Source organism: Ostrinia furnacalis, unplaced genomic scaffold (genome assembly GCF_004193835.3).
Source record: "Ostrinia furnacalis isolate ACB-3 unplaced genomic scaffold, ASM419383v2 OfSCF2409, whole genome shotgun sequence".
Lineage (NCBI taxonomy): Eukaryota > Metazoa > Arthropoda > Insecta > Lepidoptera > Crambidae > Ostrinia > Ostrinia furnacalis.
Genome location: NW_021132648.1, coordinates 469,177 through 485,162, shown reverse-complemented (window position 1 = coordinate 485,162; position 15,986 = coordinate 469,177). Strand labels below are relative to the sequence as shown.

The window sequence follows — 15,986 nt, the reverse complement described above, 5'->3', positions numbered from 1 at the left end:
GGGTTAGGATTCGTTGGAATATCTATAACTTTTCAGACGAAAACAACTTTAAATATTTGAGAATAATTAATTAAGGCCTTCTCATTTTGGACCGAGATAAGACATTGTGACATCATCACCATCATCATCATTTCAGATATAGGGCGTGAACTCCTGAACCTAGGCCTCCCCCAACGATTTTCATAATGGCCGGTTGGTAGCGGCCTGCATCCAGCGCCTTTATGAGGTCGTCGGACCTCATTGTAGGTGGACGTACAACGCTGCGCTTTCCGGACGATAGTGTGTATTCTATCAAAACTGGGTTATTTCTAAAACTTACCAATCGTAAACCATTCCGTAGTAGAAATCCCTGCATCTTTTCTGGCCTCGCTGATGGCTTCCCGCATTGCAAAAGGTATACAAATAGCCATACACGTAGCCGGTTCTCCAGTAACTATAAACAATTGTTATGTTTAAGTATCATCACAGTATCAAAGTTATCAAATTATTTCACATCGATGACCAGTTTTGTCTGTAGACTAATTTAATAGTTAGAGAAGCACATTGACAGAGTGACTTCTTGAAACCCATTGTATCAGATTCTACAAATTGTTGCTAATATTGAAAAAGCGCTTAACAAACCTTTCGCTCCTAGAATTTTTGCAGAGCTGTAAGATTTTTCCCTAAAGTAAACCCTGAAGTCTTGTGGGATATCCCTGGCTAATGGTACGTGGTAGTTCCATGCGCGATTTGAAAGCACTTCTCCCGTCTTGTCGTCATACACAACTTTCTCTGATGTCCAATATCCCATACCCATTATGAATGCACCTTCCACCTGAATGACAAAATTGCAATCCTTATTTTATTAAAACAAGTCTTTAGAAAAAATCCAAAAATAATTTGTGTGTATTTTTGTAATGCAGATTTCTTTTAAACTTTCATGATTAACAAATAGTTCACTCACCTGACCAACATCAATATTAGGACTGACACTTTGTCCAACATCTTCATACAAATCCACTCTCAAAACTTCCGATTCCCCTGTCAATATATCTACTTCAACTTCAGCCAAAGTTACGCCATATACTAAAGATATAGGGGCGATCACATGAGCTATAAAACTACGGGCCATCAAGTCTATATTGAGTGTATATGCTTTGTCTATAAGCTTTTCCCACGATGGATTTAGTAGCAGAAGTCTAATAGGTTCTAGCCGCAGAAGCAGCTGCTTGCAGCAATCTTCTACACCCTGCCCAATGCTTTGTGATGTCAAACTTCCACCAGTGAAAATGCCATTTGGGGTTGTTACGGTATTTTGTCCTTTCACTTTTATCTTGTCGATTGGAATTTTCAAAAAGTATGCGGCAATCTGGATAGCTTTTGTATTGATTCCTTGACCTACCTCAATACCTCCATGGTTTATAGTAACCGATCCATCACCGTGATTAATAGACATATTAACTTCGTAACCTGCCGGACTAAGAGGAGTGTACTTCATCAATGCCCATCTTAGGCCGCGTTTCTTCCACCTATTTTCAGCATTGAATTTCGTCACCGCATCTCTTCGTTTTGTATAGTCAGCTTTGGTTTTCAAATCATCTCCCATTTCTTTAATATCTCCATACAAAAGTGAATCTAAATTAGTCATTCGCACCTCATAGGGATCTAATGAGAGTTCATATGAAATCTGTTCCATGATTGTTTCTGCCATAGCTATGTTTTCCAATGTTCCTGTTTAAACAACAAATTGTGAGTTAAAACTCTAACAAAATTGTACATATTGTGTTTTAACATTGAACATTAACAAACTCAGCTAAATCGGAATATTTGGTTAGATTTATTTACATACAACGAAAATTGCTTATGGGACCTAAGTTATAAACATGGTGGAAAGCAAATTGAGTAAATTTTTCCATTACTATTTTGCATTTACAAGGCTGAACTCATTGATAAAGCACAAGTTGAGGTATTTATGCAAATCGTCTATGGGAATAAAGTCAGCATGGAAATTAAGGCTGTTCTGTTTGAACGCAAATAATTATATTTGTGTTATTATCATTTAAATCTTACCGGGTGCTCTACAATATTCGTTTCTCGCAGTATCAGTGAAAGAATCATAAATTTTGAAATTCCACCACAATCTTTTATAGCAGTTATGATGGGCATCTACTCCTATTACGGATAATAGTAAACTGTTGATATAACCGTTATCTTCGTATACATCGTAATCCATGTATTGTACACGGCCTTGGCTATTCACTTTAACCTGAAAATGTCAAAGCATTTTTTTAAATGTGTTATTAACAACGACCATATTTTTATCGATTAACATTTCAAAATTACCTCTACGTCACAAGAGCATGGTAGCCTTTTACCAATACCTTTTGCGACCGTTGGCAATGACAGAAACAAACGACAGGGTCTGTTCAGTTTATAGGCCACTAGACTGCAGGCAACACCGGCCAAGGAGCTCCTTGATATTTTTAGTCCAAAGCCACCACCGACTCTGTTCGTAAAAACATCCACTCTGGAAATAAAATACGAAATTCTTATTAAATTAACTGTGAAAATTATTACCCTAATATTTTTTTTCTTCTGATATTCTTGATTATAATTATTGTGACAAGACTATTAAAATAATAAATCATCATCATTAGAATCATACAATGCGTAAATTTTCGATAAAATTTCCATTTTGTCATACAGACAATAAGAAGTAGCGTCTTGATCAATTTTTCATTGAATTTTTTGATTCCCCTTATCCCCTGTGCAAATAATTTATAACTACCTTGGGCTTAAATTGTGGCGTTAAGTTTTAACGACAATCATATGCAATTATATTTTTATTATTATTATTATGGTAGGTAATTGACTTCCGCAATACGCAATACGAGAATTGAATTATTTTATGAGACATGAGTAAATGTAACATTCTTACCTGTTAATATCTAAATTTAAAGCCTTCGCAATCGTATACTGCACAGCATCCATCCATTGGGTGGTACAGTGGACTTCGAGACCCATCTCTGATGGCCGGGTCACGCATACTATGGACTCCATAGGAAAATGAATCTGTGCACGTATTGTGTAGTTCGATTTGAACTCTTTTTTCACAAATAGCCCACGACCGATATTAGGAATCGGCAAAAATAATTTGGTTCTCGATTCATCTTTTCTTGCTACCATCACATCAATCACTGGCGTTTCAACATTTCTATAAGTAACTTTGACCTTTTTGGCAGCTCTTTCTGCTAGCGCTGTAGATTCTGCTACAATTATACCCAATGGTTGGTTGTAGTAACTTACTTTATCATCGCAAAAAATTACTTCGTCTTTAATAAATGCTATTGTCGCTATTAGTATGAAAGAGTTTTTCCCTGGTATATCTTTGGCTGAATAAAATGCTATCACACCGGGTAGTTTCTGGAACAATAATTTGAAAATAAAAAATATCGCTTAATTAAGTGACCTCAATGTACAAAATTATATTTAAAAACATACCAAAGCTTCAGAAGCATCAATGGACTCGATTTCTCCTTTGGGGATCGTACTTAATACGAGTGCACTGAATACCTCATTTGGGAAAGCTGGTAGATCGTCAGTATACTTCGCTTCGCCTGCACATTGAATCTGAAATACGCAATACAATTTACATTAGATCCAAAATTGAGAATTTTCTAGACTTAGATGCAAAAGACTCTTAAGAATAACAGTGTTATTATAGCTAAAAGAACTTTAGCATTATTTTAATGTATTTTACCCATTATACAAAGAATAACACTTTATTTGACACAAAACAATAAATACATTTTTCCTGGTGCCAAATGGACACCAGTATATTCCGCCAGCAAAGTGCGTGGCTAGACACTGATTCTCATTTGAATAATTACAATAAATTCCCATACAACTGTAGAAAATGACCGCTAAAAGATCGCATAAATTGTTTCATGCCCGTATATCGTATGCAAGCATGTCACATAATTCTAAGCGATCACCACCGCCCTTGGACATCTTATTACTTGCCTTGCGTGACCGATTGACTATAGTATAATTTTAAATATACTACTTACCAAAGCTTCTACTTTTGGTATAGGCTCATTGAGAGGATACAAGTCGGGATCCGTAGGGATGCTCTGCTGAGCGCTCGACACCGGTCGGGAGTCATGGAGGCGCTTTACACCTGAACGGTAGCGAGCATCTACTTTGTCACTCGGACAAAGCGTCAAAAGACCCTGAAAATATTAAACAAAAATATCACTAAACTTCCCATAATTCCTGGACCTTTGTGGTAAGTCTTTCAGTAGTCTCTAATCTAATTTTCTTATGGTCAAAAATCTGTAAAAATTCACTTACTTTATAAAATAGAGCTAGAGCCAATTGTTTTCTATAAGCAGCAGAGTCATCTGGCGGATGCTCTATGACGACTATTTCCTCATTCAATACTTTAAGGGCTGATTGTAAAACATCATCTGAAAACAACGCTTTTCCTTTCAAGTATTCTTCTGTTTTCGTTGCTCTAATAAATTCTGGAGATAGATTTCCATACACTATTCTTGCCTCTTGGACTTTATTATCATTACTTAATTTGTATCTAAATCCTCCATTGACTATAGCATGTGCATTTTGTGACCGCGGCATAATCTGTAAAGTAACTTATATTTATATTGGTTTTATATAAAGTTTGTTATCACGTGCTTTATTTCTAAGAATCTACCTTAAATGTTTCTATTTTATATTGATTATTCAAAGGCGGTATCATGACGTTATACAAAATCTTTCCTTTCATATCTGCCTTTAGGAATTCCATCATAGGTACTTCTTTAGATCCGTTTGCATCAACTGAAAAAAAAAATCAAGTTAATAAAAAAAGTAATGTTTTCGATACCACATTAAAAAAGTAGGTATGTACCAACCTATAGTCACATAAGCGCCAACCGTTTCGAGGAGTAAAAATATATCTGAAGGAAACATTGGATGTTCGTGCTTAGTCATTAGATTCCCTGCAATGGACCCTACCTAAATAAAACAGTTTTATTAATTAGTGAGTTTTTCATTTAGGTACTCCATTCACATTTACCTTAGGGCCCTCGCCCACGGCGACTTTTTGCAGCCGCGCTGGTGTAGCGCGGTAGTAACGCGTTGTCATCACTTCTGTAGTGCATTGCAAATGCGACTAACCCGCGCTAGTAGCGATGCTGACGCCATAAGCGAGGGCCCTTAGCCTTATACTCATTCGCACTTACATTTCTTACTGGTATAGTAGCAACTAACTGAATGTGATCATGCAACTTCTTTAGATAACCAAATTCATCGCTTCTCTCTTCAGCAGCACTTTCTAATATATCCAAAAGTTCGGTGAGGGTGGTGATCGCACCAATGACCAAGTTTTGGTCAAAAATGTGACCTTTTAATTCAGATACTCCACTTATGTCTATTAATATTTCTGGATATTCATCAATTGGGTACGCTCCTGAAACAAATAAGACCAAGAAAATCTCATTAAAACCCGATTTTGAATTCCAAAAATTTGGATCTCCATTCGAACTGCAATATACCTTTTGCCGTATTTCCAACAACCAACATGTATGATTCATCACCTTCAGCGCGTAGAATATCAAATATTTGAGATACTTGTGTAACTCTATACCACTTTTTGCCATCTTTAAGATTTATCTTAATAACTTCATCTTGATTCAAATTATCGTTTACAAAGCACCATTCATACTCGTCACATGATTTGTTACAAACTTCGTTGCTCTTTTTGCAGACATACAAATCTTCAATATCAGCTATTTGATTGTTTTTAGCATCAGCAGCAAACTTTTTAAATGATGCTAAAATTGGTCTGTATCCTGTGCATCTGCACACGTTGCTTGCAAACGATTTCTCGATCTCCAACTCGGTTAAATTCTTTTTGCTTCGTGCAAGACTGAAAAATATACGTATACAAGATTACTTGTGGGTGATTAAAGGTATTTTTAATGCAGAACAAGGCAGGTACATATTTGATCGCAATCGCATCTGATGTTAAGTGACATACAGTCTAGGATGGTATATCCACCCTGTAAGTGCCTATTGACTATAGGCATAGCTGGGCATTAACTCGTTAATCCGTTAATCGTTAATTAACGAAGTTAACATTTCTATTAACGGATTAACTTTTAAGTTAACTTTAAAAAATGTTAACGGACTCGTTAACTTCCGTTAAATTATCCTAAGTCCGTTAATCGTTAATCCAGTACCTACTATTTACCAAAAAGATACAGCAGGCACGCTGAAAAACGCTAGAAAAACGCGTTCTAACAAGTACGTTCGGGCTTCCAGAACTTCCAGAACCCAAAACAACAGTTTTTGTGACCAGATCACTAACGACACTTGTTAGTATGTGTGGGACAACTCTTGCAACTGAATTTAAGACCAGTTTTCCTCAACCGATTGAGCTGAAATTTTGTATACTTGTATGTAAGTACGATGACAATGCAATGTTATGGTACCATTGAGCTGGTCTGATGATGGAGTCATGAGGTGGCCATAGGAACTCCTAAATGAAACGGCGGCATCGCATCGAATTTGGGTTCGTTGGATTTGTCTTTTCGAGCACTTTAGTACTAGATGATGTCCAGGGTCCTGATGATGGAGTGAGGAGGTGGCCATAGGAATTCCTAAACGAAACGGTGGAAACTTATCGAGTTTGGGTTTGCTGGATTTGTCTTTTCGAGCACTTTGGTGCTAAATTGTATTGTAATTGAACCAATGCTCTGAGATTGAGATACTACTAAAAAGTGTAAAATAAAATTATAATAATAGGGATGATGACTGGGTAATTAAATCGAAATTCTACTTAGTCCGTCAGACAGATAATTGGAAAATATTAGACTTATATTTTTATTTTTTTTTCCAAATCCAATAATTACAGTATTATATTGAGTTGAAATGTCGCGTGACGTCACTTTTGAGTAAAAATTCTACTCAAGCGTGACGTATCGCGCCATTTCAACTCGATGTAGCACTGTTATTATTTAATTATGAAAGAAAATAAAAAATATGAGTCTAATATTTTCTAATTATCTGTCTGACGGACAAATAATTGAAATTTTGTCATCTAGCCTATTAAAAAACTTTTTAAAAACAAGCTTTTATTCCGAAATGCAGTTGTACTAAAACGAAAAAAATAATTGTAGGTAGGTACTTATGCAAGGTTCAAATAATTTCGAAAGCTGGTAGCGCAAACATAAAAGAAGAATAAATTCCATGCGCGATACAAGCTTTCGAAATTATTTGAACCTTGCATACAATTATTTTTTTCGATTTATTATCATGTGTTAACGATTAACGTTAACTTGAGTTAAATCTTGCGAAATGTAACGTTTTAACGTTTAACGAAGTTAATTTTTTTATTAACGGTTTAACGATTAACGAAGTTAACTATTTGATTAACGGTGCCCAGCTATGACTCTAGCCTTTAAAGGCCCGGATTACAGTCTTCGGAAAAGACAGCAGCAGGCAGCGAATTCCAGTCTCTAGCTGTTCGCATTACAAAGAGTTATCAAACGCTTAGTGCGAGCTGGTGGAATGATGACAATGTAGGGATATTACGCTAACCGGCGTCTGGTTTCCCAGTGATGGAAGAGGGCTGGTGGGATTAGATCATGTACCTACTTATTGTTATGGTGTCTGTACATTGTGGAGCCATGGCAATCGTAAGGTCATATTAGTACTTATTTTAATTTAATTTGACTACAATATTATTAAAATCTTCTTAAATTACCTATACATAGCCATGATCCAACCAGGAGTGCAGTGTCCGCACTGAGTGCCATTATTCTCAGCCAATGTCTTTTGAATTACTGACACCAGGCACTGGAAAGTGAATAATAATTAAAGCTTATTATTTTTTTTCCCTAAATAAGTAAATATCTTAAAAATATATAGGATTCTGAGCGACTGCAGTGGTATAGTACCGATCCCAAGTATTAGTAATACGTAGGGCTGTGGTCAATCTGGTTGTTTTCAACCGACTTCAAAAAAGGAGGAGGTTCTCAATTCGACCCGTATGTTTTTTTTTTACATGACCTAGGTAGGATTAATAATACTAACACACACATGCACATATTATTATACATTACATACGCACATAGCTGGGCACCGTTAATCAAATAGTTAACTTCGTTAATCGTTAAACCGTTAATAAAAAAATTAACTTCGTTAAACGTTAAAACGTTACATTTAGCAAGATTTAACGGAAGTTAACGTTAATCGTTAATCCGTTAACACATGATAATAAAACAAAAAAAGTAATTGTATGCAAGGTTCATATAATTTCGAAAGCTTGTATTGCGCACGGAATTTATTCCTCTTTTATGTTTGCGCTACAAGCTTTCGAAATTATTTGAACCTTGCATACAATTATTTTTTTCGTTTTAGTAACAACTGCATTTCAGAATAAAAGCTTGTTTTTATTAAAAAAGTATTTTATTATTATAATTTTATTTTACACTTTTTAGTAGTAGACTTAGAGCTAGTGAACGCCAGACCTACGTAATTTTATTAAAGCTAAAAGTTTGTCAGCGTATGCTCCCAATATAGGATATAATGTTGGTGAATCATGAAGTTTGGGTCATCGTGACTTTAGCAGCTATCCTAAAAAAACCGTCTGGCAAGGAGTTGGAACTGTCAAAGCTGTCTGGCTGATGAGAAAACTACTTCTAATTATTGCCCTAATCTACTATATAAAAATAAGTCGGGTTTTCCTCCCTGACGCTATAACTCCAGAACGCACGAACCGATTTCCACGGTTTTGCATTCGTTGGAAAAGTCTCGGGCTCCGTGAGGTTTATAGCAAAGAAAATTCGGGAAAAGGGGTAAAACAGGATCCACGCGTACGAAGTCGCGGGCGGCCGCTAGTATTTTATATAAAAATCATCTGTATATTGAATAGACTAATTATTCTACTTACGTTATACCATAAAATCTGATTTTTATATACATAATAATATTTGGGCAATGATTAGAAGTTGTTTCGACATCAGCCACACAGCTTTGACAGTTCCAATTCCTTGCCAGACAGTTTTTTTCATAATCCACCAACATTCTAACCTATATTGGGAGCATACGCTGACAAACTTTCAGTTTTTATAAAATGACGTAGGTCTGGCATTCACCAGCCCTTAGTCTATAGTATCTCAATCTCAGAGCCTTGGTTCAATTACAATACAATTTAGCACCAAAATGCTCGAAAAGACAAATCCAACACACTCGAACTCGATAAGTTTCCACCGTTTCGTTTAGGAATTTCTATGGCCACCTTCTAACTCCATGATCAGGACCCTGGACATCATGTAGTACNCATAGCTGGGCACCGTTAATCAAATAGTTAACTTCGTTAATCGTTAAACCGTTAATAAAAAAATTAACTTCGTTAAACGTTAAAACGTTACATTTAGCAAGATTTAACGGAAGTTAACGTTAATCGTTAATCCGTTAACACATGATAATAAAACAAAAAAAGTAATTGTATGCAAGGTTCATATAATTTCGAAAGCTTGTATTGCGCACGGAATTTATTCCTCTTTTATGTTTGCGCTACAAGCTTTCGAAATTATTTGAACCTTGCATACAATTATTTTTTTCGTTTTAGTAACAACTGCATTTCAGAATAAAAGCTTGTTTTTATTAAAAAAGTATTTTATTATTATAATTTTATTTTACACTTTTTAGTAGTAGACTTAGAGCTAGTGAACGCCAGACCTACGTAATTTTATTAAAGCTAAAAGTTTGTCAGCGTATGCTCCCAATATAGGATATAATGTTGGTGAATCATGAAGTTTGGGTCATCGTGACTTTAGCAGCTATCCTAAAAAAACCGTCTGGCAAGGAGTTGGAACTGTCAAAGCTGTCTGGCTGATGAGAAAACTACTTCTAATTATTGCCCTAATCTACTATATAAAAATAAGTCGGGTTTTCCTCCCTGACGCTATAACTCCAGAACGCACGAACCGATTTCCACGGTTTTGCATTCGTTGGAAAAGTCTCGGGCTCCGTGAGGTTTATAGCAAAGAAAATTCGGGAAAAGGGGTAAAACAGGATCCACGCGTACGAAGTCGCGGGCGGCCGCTAGTATTTTATATAAAAATCATCTGTATATTGAATAGACTAATTATTCTACTTACGTTATACCATAAAATCTGATTTTTATATACATAATAATATTTGGGCAATGATTAGAAGTTGTTTCGACATCAGCCACACAGCTTTGACAGTTCCAATTCCTTGCCAGACAGTTTTTTTCATAATCCACCAACATTCTAACCTATATTGGGAGCATACGCTGACAAACTTTCAGTTTTTATAAAATGACGTAGGTCTGGCATTCACCAGCCCTTAGTCTATAGTATCTCAATCTCAGAGCCTTGGTTCAATTACAATACAATTTAGCACCAAAATGCTCGAAAAGACAAATCCAACACACTCGAACTCGATAAGTTTCCACCGTTTCGTTTAGGAATTTCTATGGCCACCTTCTAACTCCATGATCAGGACCCTGGACATCATGTAGTACTAAAGTGCTCAAAAAGACAAATCCAACAAACCCAAATTCGATGCGATGCCGCCGTTTTATTTAGGAGTTCCTATGGCCACCTCCTAACTCCATCATCAGACCAGCTTAATGGTACCATAACATTGCATTTTGATCGTACTTACATAAGTATCCCAAACAAGTCAATCGGTTGAGAACTGGTCTTAAAAGTTGCAAGATTTGTCCCACACATACTAACAAGTGAAGTCAAGCTTGTAATGTAAATAAATTTAAAAATTGCATTTTTTATATCGTTTCGTTCTGGTTACAAAAACTGTTGTTTTGGGTTCTGGAAGCCCGAACGTACGAGTACTTGTCAGAACGCGTTTTTCTAGTGCTTTTCAGCGTGCCTGCTGTATCTTTTTGGTAAATAGTAGGTACTTCATTAACGATTAACGGACTTAGGATAATTTAACGGAAGTTAACGAGTCCGTTAACATTTTTTAAAGTTAACTTAAAAGTTAATCCGTTAATAGAAATGTTAACTTCGTTAATTAACGATTAACGGATTAACGAGTTAATGCCCAGCTATGCATACGCAACACACACTTGACGAGCACTGTGTTATTTATTTATTTTTTTGTTTTGTGTAAAACTTAAATATTAATGTCTACCCACTTGATATGGCTGCCACAGAATACCAGCGTTATACTCTAGGTCTTGTTGACCTAGGGCATAGCACATGCTCAGTGGCTACCATTTTTGGTTCAAAAACTAGGTACCTACCTACTTAGTAATTATATTGTTGTAAGTAGTCTAAGGATGTTTGGACTAAATAAAAATATTTTTCTTTCTTTCTTTCTTTCTAAAACCTGTTGTGCTAACATTACAAACTAACTTTTGTACCAAAACTAAATAATTATTTTTTTACAATCAAACTTGACCTAGTTGCAGGTATAAGGCTACCTATACAAGTCATGTTTGTAGTTATTATGGTTCATACATCCTTATCAATAGTTAAATATACAGGATCTGTTACGGTTAATGTGGCGAGATTTTAGATAAAAACTACTAAGACCGTGACCTAACCTAATGGTGGAAGACCTTGGGTGGGAATCACAAAATCCAAGCCTAATGACTCCCCAACCCGTTAGGCTATATGGTGAGTTTTGGCCAAACTTCCTCCTACAGCGGAATGGATGATGATGATATGTAAACTGATTGTCAGTTTGAATAATTCGCAAAGTAAAGCAAAACACATAATAAAATCTCAACTCAATAAACTGTCTGTGGTTCACCAGCATCAAGGCATTCACTATGAAATTGTCCTGAACAAAGCGCGAGCCCGTACACCAAAATATGGGCGACCGCCCGGGTAGGGGAATGAGAAAGTAACTGAAATGGTGTTCACACTATTACGTCTCGGCCAATTTCCCGCATAGTGTACTTGCGCCATAAACATGACAATCTCAAAAAGCTTCTCCTTAGTAGCATGGTATACTTACAGAGTTTACAGCGACCGGCTGGTCTCCAGGCGATTTGACGGCAGTCACGATGCAGGCTCCACAGCCACCCTCACGGCACATGAATTTTGTGCCCCTGAGCTCGAGGTGCTGCCTGAGGTAGTCCACCAGCATCGTGTCGGAGCTCACCTCTGCTCCTTCCACTGTATCAGACCATAAAAGCAAGCTATGAAGTAACCACGTTAAAAACTCATTTATTTATGCAAGTAGGTTTTTAAACCTTAATTTCGAACTCCTCCTATGATCGTCTGATTAATTTCGTTGCGGGTCCAATGACAGTTTAACTTTCCCCCTGGACAAACTTGACCTTCATTGGTTGGGTTTTTGTGGCGGTCAAGCTGTAGATCCTGGCTACACAGGAATTGCAGTGGTGGGAACGAGAGGAGGAAAATGGAAAGAGTCCCGTAGGCTTTTAAAAAGCACTTTTACACGCCCTAATATTAACCCTACCACTGCTTCAGGACAATAAATGGGCCAGTGCTGAGAAGAAGCAGCGCAAGAAACTTAGTCACATTAGTAAAGTCACGATAGCCGAACGGTGAAGGGGTCGGACTGGCCGACTCGTGATCCGAGGAACGCGGGTTAGAATCCCCCCGCTCGGCTATGGTGGTGAACCCACTCGTAATACAAGCATATTTTAGCTTACTACGTGGGGTTAATGGGATTATTAGTAATTTGTATTTACAAATTGCTAAAATTATTTAAAAAAGACTGGGCCAGATCAAGGAAGCAGTTTTCAAGTAAGTAGGTCAGTGTTTCACACAATTCTTTGGTAGAGTTATGCCCGTTTTCATTATCAATCCTTAATTTTCAAAATGACCCTTATGAAAACAAAATTCCTGTTATGTATTACCACACCAAAGGGTTCACTTAAAAATTAGGGATTTATGGTGAAAACGGGCATAATTATTGTCATCTAATTTCAAAGTGCCACTTATGACAAAAAGTGAATGCTGTATTATCTGGGGGCACGGCAGTGCCCCCACCAAGTCGAGCAAAAAAGCGGCACGGCCGTACCATCCTTTTCTCGAAGCAATTCAGGCCATTTTCGACCGCCTGTAACTTCGTTGTGGATAAAACTAGAAGGCTGAATTTTCATTAGCTATGCAGGCATTGTAAAGACACGGTATATTTAAAATTTCATTCAATTTGAACCAGTAGTTTAAGAATTATAACGGGTCAAAGTTACTTAATTTTGTCACTCACTGACTGACTCACTGACTCACTGACTCACCGATCATCAAAACTCTAAGGCACTTCTAGCAGACCTAGAAGCTTCAAATTTGGAATATAAGTAGTGTTTGGTGTATGAATCAAGGAAAAACTAAAATATTTGGGGGCACGGTAGTGCAACCGCCAAGTCGAGTAAAATTTTTCAATTTCGGTCCAGTTTTCTAGATACATAACTGCTGTCTACAAAATACAAAAAGAAATGAGATCCCATCAAAAACAATACTTGTCAAAAAAACCAAGTCTCGCAACTCAGTTGTTCTACGGTAAAAAGTTGTGAGATCCATGTAATACCAAGTCCAGGCCAGGAAATCTTTAACGTTTTACATAAATATATTGACTTGGCCATCGCATGAAAACACGTGTAAATTAAATTATTTAGTGCGATGGCCAAGTCAATAATTTATGTAAAACGTTAAAGATTTCCTGGCCTGGACTTGGTATTACATGGATCTCACAACTTTTTACCGTAGAACAACTGAGTTGCGAGACTTGGTTTTTTTGACAAGTATTGTTTTTGATGGGATTTTATTGTCCTGAACAACCTACGAATATAAAAATGATTAAAAATAAATATAATAAAGAAAAAATATTTCATTCATAAGGGAGAAGCTCTTGGCTCAGGCTGAACCGGCTGAAGGCGAAAAGACTTTCTCTGGGAATTTGATTAAGTAATTTAACTTACCAACCTACATTGCATCGTTCTGTCCTGGATAAAGAGCACTGGGAAAGAGATGTGAGAATATTTCATTTCTCATGCTAAATGTCTTTAGTGCACATTATAATTTATTTGCCATAAAGGTGTGCTTTAAGAGGACTTTTATTAGGTTAAAAAATATTCTGTGCTTGTAATCACTAGCCGCAACACTTCTAATGATACTCGTTCATATTTTAATTGTAATTAATAATTAAACGTTACTATACCAGTGTACTGCTGCCCGTTAACTGTTAGTTGTATTGTATCCATGATTGCCAGAGGACACTGCTGCACTTGACAGTCAGTTTCAGTTTATATACAGTATGATAATATGTTATCTATTGTAATACTGTCAGCAGGTAAAACTGTTTGTTTGTCTTTCTGTTTTCTACCACGTGGGCTAACTTTTAACTGGGTCAGATTCAAGGTCGAAATTTAAACTGTCATAAACGTTTGACCTGCATTACTAAATAGGATATAATAATATTATTACACAGATATTTATGTTTTTGCTTAATGTCCCTGATTAATGAATTGTTAGAAAAGTCTGAGGGATTGGTACGCGGAACATGGTTAAAGAAAACAAAAAACAACTTGAGTGCATCATTAAAGTACTAATTATTTAATAATCAAAGTATGAAATAGTCCTCATTTTCTTTCTAGCTATTTCACGGCGGTTTTTATTTCTATTTTTAAGGATTTAATAAAAAAACTCATTTATTTATGCAAGTAGGCTTTTAACAAGCACTTTTACACGTCCCAGTATTAACCCTACCACTGCTTCAGAACAATAAATGGGCCAGGGCTAGAAGCGTTATTCTTTTTGGTATGTCATTGGCTTTTTCCATTAATTCAAAGTACCGTAAAAACTATGTTTTCAAAACATGTTTTTTCTTAGCCACCTTCTTATACCACTTTTATCTGCCTTACCTAATTTATACATAATGCAAAAATCCGTGTTTGTAAAGTAAGAGAAAGACAAATAAATGTTATTTATTGCCATAATAATGGTTGTACACTATCAGTAACATTAAACATAATTAATAATGCAGGTTGACAAAACAATCTTTTCTCTACAATTTGGAGCTGATTTTGGTAATAATTGCGAACTAATTACTGCCTATGCCTTGTGTCTTGCCAGATATCTTCAAGGAGCGAATTTCACACCATCACAGCAGTTGAAAAAATCCAGTCCGATGAAGAGGTACGGAAAGGACTGGCTTAAAGAGTTTAAGTTATGACCCGATCGAGCTAACTGCGCACCTCGCCTCTACGTCGCACTCAGCGTTGCCAGTTTTTTTTTTCGCCGAGTCGGGACTTTGGTACTTTTTGAGTAAAAATAGCGGGATTCTTCCGTCAGAAGCGGGACATAGTAAAAAAAACGTATATAATCAAAGGTTTTCAAATATTTATCTTTTTATTTGACTTAAAATTACGTTTACGTGACAATAGATAGCAAAAGTAGCCATAAAAAATGTATTTTAACAAAAAAAATATATTTTAAATCAGATTTACTCTATCGTTAAATTCATCTTTAGAATAAAAAAAAGAAAAAAAATTAAAAAGTTTTATTCTTTAGAATAACTAGCTGACCCGGCGAACTTTGTTCCACCTTAATGGCAATAAATAAGCAGACTTTTTTTTTAATTTCGAACGCGATAAAAAGTATCCTATGTCCTTCTCCTGGCTCTAAACTACCTCCATGAGAATTTTCAGCTAAATCGGTTCAGCCGTTCTTGAGTTATAAGCGAAGTAACTAACACGACTTTCTTTTATATATATAGATATGGCGTTTCAAACAATAGTCTGGTGAAGTGAGTGTCTCTCTCCGAAAAGCGGGACCGAGCCTGTCCCGCGCGGGACATTTAAATTTGATTAAAAAATCGGGACGTCCCGCCAAAATCGGGACGTCTGGCAACGCTGGCTCGCACTCAACCGCTCACCTCCTCGCGTTCGCCCCGTGTCCGTAACAGTGTGCCTACCATGAGTTTACGTTAGGTGAGCTCGCTAGCGAATACGTCAAAAAATTCAATGAAGATTT

At 36.5% G+C, this 15,986-nt stretch overlaps 1 protein-coding gene across 2 annotated transcripts in view; it reads right to left on the bottom strand.

Annotated features, from left to right (window-relative positions):
• LOC114355432 (indole-3-acetaldehyde oxidase) overlaps positions 1-14,229 on the bottom strand; it is a 29,973-nt gene extending 15,744 nt beyond the window's left edge. The window contains exons 1-16 of one of the 2 annotated variants that reach the window (XM_028308268.1): positions 14,173-14,229; positions 12,001-12,161; positions 7,748-7,839; positions 5,535-5,908; positions 5,223-5,449; positions 4,893-4,995; positions 4,694-4,818; positions 4,333-4,620; positions 4,050-4,211; positions 3,481-3,609; positions 2,918-3,402; positions 2,323-2,506; positions 2,050-2,245; positions 944-1,710; positions 622-814; positions 320-433 (exon numbers count right to left, since the gene is read on the bottom strand). In XM_028308268.1, the coding sequence (XP_028164069.1) occupies positions 320-433; positions 622-814; positions 944-1,710; positions 2,050-2,245; positions 2,323-2,506; positions 2,918-3,402; positions 3,481-3,609; positions 4,050-4,211; positions 4,333-4,620; positions 4,694-4,818; positions 4,893-4,995; positions 5,223-5,449; positions 5,535-5,908; positions 7,748-7,839; positions 12,001-12,161; positions 14,173-14,215 (3,643 nt within the window). In that variant the 5' untranslated portion in view covers positions 14,216-14,229. Of the gene's footprint in view, positions 1-319; positions 434-621; positions 815-943; positions 1,711-2,049; positions 2,246-2,322; positions 2,507-2,917; positions 3,403-3,480; positions 3,610-4,049; positions 4,212-4,332; positions 4,621-4,693; positions 4,819-4,892; positions 4,996-5,218; positions 5,450-5,534; positions 5,909-7,747; positions 7,840-12,000; positions 12,162-14,172 lie in introns of both variants that reach the window. The other variant, XM_028308271.1, reaches the window with a different exon arrangement.
• Between the last annotated feature and the right edge of the window lie 1,757 nt (positions 14,230-15,986).